This window comes from Crocodylus porosus, unplaced genomic scaffold, assembly GCF_001723895.1.
Source record: "Crocodylus porosus isolate Cpor-Errol unplaced genomic scaffold, CroPor_comp1, whole genome shotgun sequence".
NCBI classification, from domain to species: domain Eukaryota; kingdom Metazoa; phylum Chordata; order Crocodylia; family Crocodylidae; genus Crocodylus; species Crocodylus porosus.
The window spans coordinates 152,167,620-152,180,420 of record NW_017728886.1 but is presented as its reverse complement, the minus strand read 5'-3'; the positions used below and the strand labels follow the sequence as shown (position 1 = coordinate 152,180,420).

General features: G+C 42.2%; 1 protein-coding gene across 1 annotated transcript in view; it reads left to right on the top strand.

Annotated features, from left to right (window-relative positions):
• The window catches only part of LOC109312924 (orofacial cleft 1 candidate gene 1 protein homolog), an 80,126-nt gene extending 67,572 nt beyond the window's left edge, over nucleotides 1-12,554 (top strand). The window contains exons 7-8 of the mRNA XM_019539330.1: nucleotides 4,892-4,979; nucleotides 12,353-12,554. Of these exons, the coding sequence (XP_019394875.1) occupies nucleotides 4,892-4,979; nucleotides 12,353-12,554 (290 nt within the window). The remainder of the gene's footprint in view (nucleotides 1-4,891; nucleotides 4,980-12,352) is intronic.
• Nucleotides 12,555-12,801: the final 247 nt, after the last annotated feature.

The window sequence follows — 12,801 nt, the reverse complement described above, 5'->3', positions numbered from 1 at the left end:
GAAAGTGATTACCAGAATGTCAATCGCTGACTCCTCAACCTCCTTGAAGCATTCTGGGAGTTTTAGTGCCTTGTTTTTAATGCTAGGCCTTGCTTAGCATAAGCACTCTCTCACACAGACCATTGGACCACTTGCTATCTCTTTTCAACTAGACATTGGGTCATTGATGACTACTCGTTAAACATGATGATCCAACCAGTTAAGTATCCACCTTACGTTATTTTCATTTAGTCTACATTTCCTTAGTTTGTTAATGAGAATATCATGGGAGAGTGTGTCAAAAGCTATGTAAAGTCAAGGTATATCGCATCAAATGTCCTCCCCACATCCACAGTCTGTCACATTATTATAGAAGGAATTTAGGTTGGCCGGGCATGTTTTGGTCTTGTTGAATCCATACTGGCTCTTTCTGATCACCTTGTTCCCATCTAGATGATTCACAGTAGATTCCTTGAGGACATACTCCATGGTCTTTCCAGGTATTGAAGTCAGGCTGACTGGTCAGCAATTCTCCATATCCTGCTCTTTCCCTTTCTTAAAGATGAGCACTATATTTGCCCTTTTCCAATCCTCTGGGACCTCACTCAACCTCCATGAGTTCTCAGAAGGGTTAGCCGATGGATCTGAAATTACCTTCAGCTATTCTTTCAGTACTTCAGGGTGATTCCCATCTGATTCTGCTGACTTGAAAGCAGTTAGTTTCTCTAAGTAATCCCTGACCTGTTCTGCCATTACTTGAGGCTGTTTGCCTTCTCTTCTACCTTTGCTGCCAACTGAACTTCTCATCTGGTAGCTGCCCATTTTTGTGATGACTAAAGTAAAAAAAAAACATTAAATAACTTCACCCTTTTCTTCATCTCTAGCTAGATTGTCTTCTGTATTCTGTAATGGACATATGGTGTCTTTGGTGTTACCAAAGGAAAAGATAAGGGATGTAAAGCTTTCTCCATTCCTCTTGTTGAAGATGGATCACTGGGGAGATATGATTGGAAGAGTCATAAGGCCAGAGGGAAAATAAGCAAACAAAACAAAACAAATCCCCACCCCGCAAAAAAACCAAACCAAACCAAAACAAACAACCCCTAGTTCTAGGATGGACGGTTCTGGACTACTATTGCCAGGCTTATTTCTGGTCTTTAACCAATTACAATGTAATGTACAAATTTACAAACTGTGCTTAAGAAGCAGAGGCTGGAAACTAGGGCTCCGCTCTTCCAGAGGAATGTCCTGGCCCAGGGGTGGGTAATTATTTAGGCTGTAGAGCCACTTAGGGAGTCTTGGTGAGCTGTCATGGCTCATGGGGTCAGCAACCCCCTCCCCCTCTTCTGCACTGGACTAGGTCAGCACACCACTTGCCCCTGCCCCCCCCACCAGCTGACAGCAGCTCACCAAAATTCCCTGAATGGCTCTGGGTGCAGCTACCACCCAGCAATCCCAGCCCAGCCTCAGGATCTCCATGGAGACCATCTTGGGGCCTGTCTGGGCAGGGTGTGCTCAGCCAGGTGGATGGGATTGGATGGGGCAGTGGACAGGCAGAGAGCAGTGTCTGAGACCAGGACAGGCAGGCTGGACCTGCCACCAGCGCTGCAGGGTGGTGACAGTGGAGAGCCGGGGCTCAGGGCAGAGCCACAATCCACTCCCAGCATGCCTCTGACCATGGAACTGGCACCTGCTGCAGAGACATGCGGTGAGCAGATTGCGGCTCTGCCCTGGGCCCTGGCCTTGTGCTGTCATTGCCCTGCAGCCCTGGCCCCAGCCCTACCCATCTGTCCTACTCCCAGATGCGAGACTCTATCCACCCGCAGTGCCATCCTGTCTACCTGGCTGAGTGTGCCCTGCTTGTGGGGGTCCCCGGCCGGTCTCCATAGAGACCCTGCCAGTGCCCTTCATCTGGTGGGTGTGGGGAGGATAAGCTAGGGTGCCTGGGCACTGGGGCCCAGTCTGGTGGCGGCAGCAACACTGGCAGCAGCAGCCAGAAGGAACCACTTCCACCAAAGCTGCCAGGAAGTGGAGTCTAGCCACTGCATCACCTCAGCCCCATTGTGCACCTCAGCCCCATTGTGCACCCTAGGGCAGCAGGACTAGCTGCATGAGCCATAGTTTGGGCTGCCCCCCATGCCTGGGCTGGGGTTCAGGGCAAGGGACCCACTGTGGGATGGATAAAATTCTTTGGCAGGCCTGATCTGGCCTGAAGACCATATTTTGCCTATTCCTGTACTAACTGCTAAGCTACAGGAGCAAGGTCTTGTTTGCTTCCTTTCAGTCTTACTACATAACTTGCATCCTTGTCTATCCCATGAAGAGTGTCCTTCCTTATTCTGCCCTGCAGCCTGGTGGATCCTCTCAAAATTCCTTCCCCAGGTAAAAGGGGGCCTAGTACCCAGGTCTCCTATGTACTGGGCAAATATTTTAACTACTTGATTATTGGGCAAAATGTGAGCATCAACACCACACACTGAATTGTCTGACTTCAGAAACGCTGTGTGCATCTGTCCTAGAAGTGCAATTAGGTGTTGTGATTTGCAGGTAAACAGAGAAATACAGTGGATACATACAGAAGGCTGAGAGTCCAGAGATGCCCATGTGCTTTAGCATTTCCTGTTAAGATGTTACCTCTAAATATCGAATCCATCTTTGGAGGTACTTTGTGTTATCTTTTCTATACACAGAACACTTGAGGCGCCTAAATCTAATTACTCTTGGATATCTCCAGAGGCTCTTCATTAACTGCAGGGATGCAAGACATCTAACTGGGATATTTTGAATGTCCATCTTGGTGCAGGTGCTAAAAGGATAGTTAAGTGAGCACCTAAGTTTAAAGGTATAATAAGAGTATTTGAAATCAGACTTGAATGATTTCCACCTAATACTTTGGCTTCAGCTTTTTTAAGGGCAGATTGTGTATAAATCCACCCCCTGCTTTCTTCCACCCCCATGTGAGAGGCCAGAATGTCATAGGATATCAGTATGATCCTTAGGAAGTTGAATCACGTGATTTGTTTAAGCTCAAGTTTCTTATGAGGAAGGTTTTATTCCTAGTGACAGTGGCTTGGCTCATTTAATAAATGACCTTCAAAAATCCATCATCTATTTAATATTCACAGAAGAAAAAGGAACTGAGGTAGGTGTACAAGTGTGTGAGTATATAAATACAAGCCAGCTCTTCTTTTGGGGGTGTCATAGTTCTAATGTAATCAATTTATTTTCAGGCCTCTTGTCTATGACAGGAAATCCTAGCTATATAATATACATCTTAAATGGTCCCTTGGGTTTTATCTGGAACAGATGAAAACCCTTGGAAAGTCCATCTGATTTTTTGTTTCTTTTGACATTTACATACTAGGTCAGACTGTGTCTAAGAGAAGGACTATGTCTAAATGGTTGTCCTTTTGAATTTTTCTTTGTTTTCCTCTGCCAGAGCTGTCACTCAAAGGCCAATGAAAGCCAAATTTATTAGAGACATATTTCCAATGGTAGTCCACTCAGGTTTGTTCTGCTAAGACTTACAGAACAGTTACAATGCTACGTGGAGATGAGTTTATTTATTTACTGACCATTTTTGCCTAGAGCAGTGCTAGGCCATAGATTGGAGAGGAACATTTCTTTTAGATTAATGATTCATATCCATATATGTCATGCCTGTACATTACAAAAATAAACACATTTATGGCTCTCCTTTTCTTTTGTTGTCTATTCCACTACCTGTCTCCTGCCACATCTCTGTTTCTCTAGTTATCCTCTGAAGAAAGGAACTTTGTTCTCCTTGCATACATTTTAGCTTCTTCTGAGTCCAGATGTGCCCCAGAATCTTGTGTAGTGGTTCCTAAAATACTCCTGAAGAAAAAGCTAGCAATTAAAGCAGGATTTGTTTGATTTTATCTTATGAAGAAAGTAGTTATAATTCAATAAAGAGAAAAGCAGTGTGTGTCTAGAGAAATAGGGCTCATTGGAAATTTCCTCAGAAACCTTTCATATTTAATTGAGGGTGGTATTTCTCCATAGTTTATTTTTAGAATAGTTGTATAAAATTCTCTAGCAGGATATCATTTCTTACTAAATTCTTTGGTGTTCTTAGAACCAGTAACTCCAAACAAAATTGATGGGCTCATATTTTATTCTGTCTATTAGGTACTTAAGTGGACTTAGGTGTCTGTATGTGATTCTATTTCACCCTGCTTATGGTGCAGAAAAAACATCAACACATCTACTTTTGTACTGTGCCATCACCTTAGTCTTAAGACATTCTTAAAGAAAACCTGCTCTCTGAAAATCCATTAAGGCACCTGAAATTGGGCATCCAAAATCCCTTAATCGACTTTGAAATTTTGTGTGTATTATTCAAAACATTTGAGTTAATCTGGAAATTACCCCTGCTATGGACAAACCTAGGGGAAAAAAGGTTTGTTTGATATTTTGGGATAAAAGGCTGGCCACAACAACCACGTTCATGGGGAGCCTGAGATATTCAGAAGGTTTTCAAATTTAAGCTATGTATAGTGTGTTGTCATCATGTATACCTGTCCTTAATTGCTTAATATAAATCCAGTAGTGCAAGAATTTGAGAGAAAATTATTTTTATTAGAAAGTGAAATAGTATTCAGGTGACATTTGCATATAAAAAAATACATTCATCACTGCAATTGGATTTTCACCTCAAAGAAAGACAAACTAGGCTGCTATGCAACAGGATACACCATATGGATAATTATTCATATATTTATTTTTCAAATAACAGTATTTTTCATAACTTTGAAATAAACTGTAATCACTTTTACAGCATTTAATTCTCTGCATTTGGTTTTGAAAGGTTAAAAGGGCTTCTTATTTGTTGGTTAATTGCCTTATGTTTCAATTTTACTGGTGAAAACATTCATTTTTGATGTTTTTTTAGAGCCTGTGAAACTAGAGGAGAAAATTCTCTATGGTGAATTGATAAAACTTATAGATGAAGAAAATAAAAGACTGGAACCACCTGGTAAGTAACAAGTCTCCTCACTTAAAGAAAGAGTATACAATTATTTCAGAAATGTTTTCTTAGTTTAATGTTAAGAGGCTCTGTCTGAACCCCTGGAAGTTAAAGGCAAAATTACTGTTGAATTTAATGTAAGTAAATAAGACCACTGCCAAAATGTTTTGTTATTTATGAATGCAGGCCGCAGAAAGACTTAAGTAGTCCATAGTAGTGGTCAGCACACTTTACAAGGCCCAGGCTTGGCTCTGATCCAGTGTGGGCCAAGGGGTTTTGGCAGCATGTCAGCAGCAGGGGACTTGCTGCAGCTGTGGGGAAAGGGTGGTGGGTAGACGTGGTGGTGACACAAAGCCCCGGCAGAGGCATAGGTACAGTTAGAACCCTCCAGCACCACAGGGTGGATCCAGTGGCTCAGTGGGGCAGATCTGGCCCCTGGATCCTATGGTTACTGACTTTGCTCTATAGTCTTTGGGTTGCCTCTTTGCAGAGGAGTGAATTTCACCCAAAAATATTGGGACCAGAGTTAGGCATGAATCTCTATGTAAAGGTGGCTTTATTCCTGTGGGCGCTGACCACCTACCACAGCTATTTTGAGGGAGAAGGTATTTAAAGTGTTTAGAAGAGGTTCAGTTTTGTAACAGCAGCATCCAGATTAGACAGTTCTAGCCACAGTCTCGTTAGAAATTGTGACTGCAGGGAAGGGGCATTCAACTTTTAGTTGCAGTTCTCTTCTCTTCAAAGGATGCAAGAGGAAAGCTTCAACTCCAAACTCTCAGCTTTACTTTGGTTTTTTTTGTTTGTTTGTTTGTTTTTTTGCTTTTATGATATTCATTTAACACCCTATGAATACAAACCAATAGCATCACACCTATTACATGCTGCTTCTCTCTATCTTATTTGGATAACGGGGAATATGGATGATTTGCAAGTTAATGCTTTTTTTCTCTCTTCACACTAATTTTTATTTATTTATTTATTTTTGCATGCATGCAAGTGTGTTTTCTACTCTTGTCTATAAAGGGCTTCTGTATTGTCTCACAGTTACATCTACTCTATTGGAGAGACAGAACAGGTGTTTGCCTAGGGCATCCAACTTTACCACAGCAACATAGTTTATGACTATTTAGTTTGTGAGTAACTTTGTTCTATAAGAGGCCATCATTTTTCAGTTTCCCTAGGGTAGCAAAATCCCTTGAACTGGCAGTGGTCATATCAGTAATCTTTATCCTGCCCCACTGTAAATGCAAGGAAAAGAAAGTACAACTACCATAGCTAAATAAATGCAGATAGTGTAAGCAAAAACCTTTAATAGATTTTTAGCAAACCCAGTATTACTACATGTTAATGTGGAGTTCCACATTACTGAATAAGATCAAAGTAGGCTGTGAGTTGATTGTTGCTTTTATCGTGTAATGACATAGGGTAAAATGAAAACACGTTTTGCTGTGGTAAATCCAGCATTATTTCTGTTGCAAATATTGGCTTGTGGTGTAGTTCTACAGAACATAGCTGGGCCCTTTACTAAAGTATGTGAGTGCCTCACAATCTTTAATCTATTTATCTTCACAATGCTCCTCTGAGGGTGATAAGTTTTCTTATTCCACATGAAACAGGTATAGAGAGGCTAGGTGACTTGCCCAGCATTACTAAGCAAGTCTGTAGCAAAGCAAACAATTGAATGGAGGTTTTCCATACTGTGGGTACTTTAACCACAGGACCATCCTTCTGCTTCAGTACACTGCCATATACTTTTGCTGTACAGTGTTAATGGGCATCACCATAATGAAGCATGGAAAATGTTAGGAATAGGAATGCCTACTTTTTTCTTAGTAAATAGTTTGTTCTTAGAAAATGGTTTAAGTCACATTTTATAAATATTTTGGTGGAAAGCATTTTCTTTCCAGATCAGATGCATGAAACTAAAGTTGGGGGTGGGGGGAGAGTCCCCCTTTCGTGCTGTTGCCCTGAGGTTGGCAGTCTACAGATCACAGGTCAAATCTGGCCTGCAGAACCTTTGGACCTGGCCAGTCGGTATAAGGCTTTGGCAGCATTTGGCAGCAGGCTTTAGTTTAACGTGCTCCCCTTGTGCCACCTTAGGAACAGGCAGCAATGGCAGCCAGGTCCCATCACCTGCCTGTCCTCCTACCTCTGACTCAAGGTGGGTCATTTTGGCTTCAAGCTGGAAAAGGTTGCATACTCCTGCTTTAATGCAGTGGTTAGGATTCCCCCTTGGTACGTGGGAATAGTCCATCTTGTTGGAACTGCTTTGTATAAAATACTTAAATATTTACTGGAGTAGGGACTGGTGAGTGCCCAGACCACTAGGCCTAAGAGTTGCTCTCTCTCTCCCCATCCCCCTGTGCTCCCTTATCCCTCTCCTCTTGAGTTAACAGTAAATACTCTTATCCTAAACTTTATTTTAACATCACTTTTAGTCTTGGGATTTATTTGGTTTTAGAAAAATATTGAAAATATCTTTCCTGAACAGTAAGCATAGTTTACTCATCATTTCTCAGTAATTCACTCTATATTCAAAAAAAGAAAGAAAGAAAAAGAACAGAAGAAAAGAATGGCTCTAAGCTTGGTGTGAGCATGCTGGGTTTCCTTTCTTTCTTTTTCTTTAAAGCAGGGTGTCAAAGATGCAGTACTCAGGCCCAATCCAGCCCATGGGTTTCAGATTGATTTTGCATGCTGCATGGGACACACTGGCCCTGACCCTAGCCCCAGGTGCTGCATCTGATGCATAGAGCTGATTTGGTGTATGCTGCATGTGGTGTGTGGGGCTAGACCAGAAAACAAGAATGTTGCAAGCAACAGAAGGGCCAGTTTGGGTTGTATGGTGCATATGGTGCCCACACTAGACTGGCCCAGTCCACTGACTTTGATGTGTGGGGCCAGTCTCTGGGCCTGATCCAGCCTGGAAACAAGCCCCACAACCCTCATCCACCCTCCCGGGCCGGATGAATTTCACACCTGTACTTAAAAGCACCATAGGAAGGTTGAATCCTAGCTTTATACAACCTTACAGGTAGAGCCCTGAGTTCTGACTGAAGCCTATGGGGTGTTGATTTCTCCTCCATCCTGTCAGGCAAATGGATACCTATTGTAGATGATGAGAGGAAAATCAGAGTTTTTAATGCCACATAAAAAGGGCTAACTTGAGCTGTGTAACCCAGTTCATTTTCTGTCTCTAATGCCCCATCTACATGTTACACCCAAGATGTGTTTAACCATTTAATCATGTCTTAACTTGTGCCCCAGCCACATATTCAGTCAATTAATAGTGTCATAAAACGAGGAATAAGCCACAAAGTCATTCCACAAAAATTCTGTAATAATTTTGTGGTTCATTCTTGTCACACCATTATAGGCACAGAATGTGACAGAAGTGACAGTTTTCACCCGATCTAGCCACAGAAAGTAGTCTGTAGCTGTGACCAAACACAAATGCATAGCCGCAAACAGCTTAAAAAATGCCCAGTCAAGCAAAAATCTGAACCTTCATTGCATGAGAGCTCAAATGAAGACGTTTCAAAATAGAGCATCTTTTGTAACTTGTGTCTATGCTGCCTGACAGCCTGTCAGTGTTTTCAGAATGGGAGGACAGAAAGGGAACAGAAGGAATTTGGTATGAGGATTTTGTTACCCATCGGAATGTGGGTTAGGTGTATTGGAGCCCCTCTCCAGGTGGGAGGGCTCCAATTCAGTTACCCTACCCTCCAGCGCTAGTTGGGAAACCCCTAGAACCAGTTCTTTCTGCTCCCTTTCCCCTTCCATTCTGAAAACAGCACAGGCTAGGATGTAGGAGGTCATTGCTAGGGGAAACTGGCTGCAGAATCCCAGCCAGCAGCTACTTTCCCCTCCCTTCTGGACCCAACAGTGAACTTCTGTTTAGTCCAGGGGATTGTTATAACTCAGAATACTTCCTCAAAACATTCTTAGTTATAGTGGGGTGTCTAGGTGCTCCCCTGTGGATGGGAGCCCCATCAGCTGATGGGGCTCCCAACCACAGGGGTGAACCATGTGTGGCCATGGCTGCAGAACTTGCAAAATGTGGGGCACTCATCAGCTGTGAGACTCATAGCTGCAGCAGTACATTGGGTACTGACAGGGCTGCAAGCCTTATTGCCTGTGGGAATTTCAGCCATGGGAGCTTGCTATTCGCTGGTGCAGGGGGAGTCCAGGATTGGAATCCTCCCCCTCTCCTTCCCCTGCCTGTACCAGCAATAAGGCATGATTGGATCTGATGCTGGATCCCACAGTTGTGCTTTTTGCCATGCATGTGTGGCATGGCAGGAGGCATGATTATGTTGATTGTGCATCGGAGCCTATCATGCCCTTACCTGAACATCTAGAGGAGGCCTAACTGGTAGAACTGCCTTTCTGTGTTGCTGAGCTGTACTTTTGAAGTGACTTCAGGTGCTCTTCATCAAATATTCTCTTAGTCTTAATCTTAATTTAGCTGGATATTTCTAGTAGTTTTCTCAAGTGGCCTTTTAAAAATTGTTCTTACCCTCTTCTTACTCTTTTCCAGAGCACACTCTATAGATAAGCCCAATGTGGTCCACCAAAAAGACAAAATGAGACGTTAGTTTCAGTGCAAGGAAGTAATAAAACTAACTAGAAAAACAAAAAGATACCACAGTGCATTCACAGAGTAGGTACTTTCACAGAGTAGGTGCTCTCATTTTCATTGTGACATGCAAGGGCAACCTGACTGAGCTCACAGAATTTGAAATTAGAATATATAACCATAGGCAAGATTTTTCAATTGGTGAAAACTGGCTTAATTGCAGTGAGTTCAATGCAATCCTGCTGATTTACACCAGATAAAGATTTGGCCACTGTACAAAGCGCGGACGGAGTAAAGAAAATAAACAATACTGCATCTGTTGGCAATGTTTTCTTTTTTTGGCATCGCCTTTATTTTTATTCTTCTAGACAAACCCTAATGCTTTAGTAAATTTAAATCTAAATATCGTTTTGTTTTTGCATTTAATAGTTGTAGGTCAAATCACTTTTCATTAGGCTTCTAAGATGCTATGTGAAGAGATTCCATGTACCCTAAGGTAACAGTTTCGGTTGTTTATATCTACTGTACACTTCCCCCAACATGATTTTAAATTTGTATCCTCTTGTAATTAAATATAAAAAACCCCCTGCATCCTGTGTGTTGGTGGCATAGAGGTGATTTAATCACTCAGAGACTCAACAATTAAAGTTGTTCAAAGATGAGTAGTTAGCAAAACTGAAAATGTTAAGAGCCTTAGTTTTTTATCTTTCCTTTTCTGGTCTTCATTAGAGAATGGAAAACTTCAAAGGGGAGTAAGAAAAAAATCTTTAAGTGCTTTCATGTTCTGGGATGGATGGAGAGACAGACAGATAACTAGATATGGCATTTTCTTGCAGAGAAAGAGAAACTGAGAAATAAAAACCTCCAAACATTACTCTGCAGAGGAATGAGGTGACCATGATAAAGTTAGATGCAGAGAACCTGGTTGCTGTCACTTCTTAGTGATCCTAACATGAGGAAATGAGCAAAATACCTGTCTGTCTTGTGTCCCAAAACTGGCATTAGTACTCCATGAAATATCAGTGAGATGATATTTTAGTGAGCAGCATATCAAATTACATTGCAAACATTTAAATTTGTATCTTCTTTGTAGTGGGCTTGGTGAATGGGAGAAATTTTTGTTTACGGTATGCAGTACTCTGCATAAATCCAGTGAGCCAAGTATTGTATTTTGTACAATGCATTGTGTGGTAAGCTTACCAAGTGCCTGGGTGGACACTAGGGCTGTGTGAAATGGGCTGTATTTGATTTGGATTTGGATTCAGCCCAAATCGGGGGCAATGTTTCAATTCGTTGTTTTGGACTGCTGTTTACAAGTTGAGTCGGCCAAATCTGAATCTCAAGATTTGATGCTGATTTGGAGAAACAGAGATTCGGCCATATACACAGCTTTAAATGTTTTTTCTACATGCTTCAAGGTACCAGGCACGGCTTGTGAATGCTGTGATACTGGGGCAGATGGAGAATCCCACAAGAGTACAGGGGGGCCCCCCTGCGTGCTCAGCAGCAAACTCAGAAGCACTTCCAGTCCTCCTGTGCCCCTCTGGCTTGGCAATCGGCCACAGGGAGACCCTGGGTGCCCACCCCAGACCCAGGAGGCACCAGTCACCAAGCCAGGGAGGGTGCAGGGGGGCCCCCCAGTATGCTCCCCAGCAGACCTAGAAGTGGACTGGAAGTGCTTTTGGTCCACTTCCGGGTCTGCTGCCAAGTGCGCTGGGGATACCACCACACTCCTGCAGGATGCTCCATCTGGCCCAGCATCATAGCATTGATGAGCCGCCTGGTACCTTCAGGTACGTAGAAAAAACATTTAAAGCTGTGTTTATGTCCAAATTACCTAATGTTTCTGAATCTCTCCGCATTGATTCGGGGGGGTCTGATTTGATTCGGAGAGATTAAAGGGTCCCCTGATTTGATTTGGATTTAGAGATTCAGTCACCAAATCGGGCCGAATCTCTGCCAAATCAAATCAAGGACCGAAGCTTCATATAGTCCTAGTGAACACCCTCATGCATGCTGAGATGCTTGAGATGGGCTGCCTCCTCGATTGGGAAACAGCATAGCTGTGTTCATGTAGTGCTGAGGGTGGGTTAATTATATGTAGGGCAGGTTAATTGGTGCTATCACTGAGCAGTGCTAACTAGACAACTTCAAGAACCAGTCAGACCCACAAGCACTGTTTCCAGTTACGGAGTCAGCCCACCTGAAGCAGCTCAGCATCCAGGCGAGCATCCTTCCTGAACATGGTAAATATATCATGTAGAGACAGTCTTGATCTCACCCATGTAATCTTACTGAAGCCAGAGAAGTTTCTATGGTATAAATGAGAGCAGAATTGGATCCAATTTACTAAACTGGTATTGAGTGTTGTCTGCTTGTGGGTGAGGGGAGTACAATGACTGGTATTAGTCTGAATCTTCCTAAGAATTCCTAAGAATAGTAGCTTTTCTTCTTCTTCCATAATTTGGTAAGTCAAGGCCACTCATGATTGCAATGTTTTTTATATCACAGTGGGGGTTAAATTAACCTAGCATATGTAAATTGGTTACTAAATGTTTTAAAAAAAAAAAATTCAATTCTTCCTTCTTAAACCTGTGTTACTATTTAGATTAGGTTTCGTGATAATGAAATTGGGTATCTGCATGTTGCCAAAAGTTTTGATGTTATAATACATTGTATTTTTTTATGGTATCAATCGATGCCATAAAGCTGACCTGTCCAGCATGTTGGCCGAGAAGTACTAATCAATAAACCAAATGTCATTTGGCAAAGGATAACCTGCCACTTTTCTTTCATGCAGCCCATATCAGTGAAGATTTTTCAGACTCCATAATGCCTGTCAGCTTCACTAAAACACATGACTTTTGCAAGGAGGTTGAAGATGAAGTGATTCCTTCGTATATTGTACAGTTTGAGAAAGATGTTCAGGATGACATAATTATGCTTGGCAGCTTTTCACTGGAACAGGTCAGAGTTAGGAACCATAAGACAATTTCATCTTTTGGTGCATAACATGTTGTTGACTTGTCAGCCTTATACACTAGTGATAGCCAGTGATAAATATACTGAAAAGATAAAAGAATATTGTCTCTCATCACTGGAATTTTTTTAAACTAAGAGTAGTAGGCATACCCTTATTTCTATTTTAGTATGAGTAAAATGAGATCTTGATTGCTGCTTCTTTCCTGAATAATGAAGTGTCTGTAGCTACTCCATAGTTAAGCCTGAAAGTGAATTTGATTCATAAACCAATTCCTTT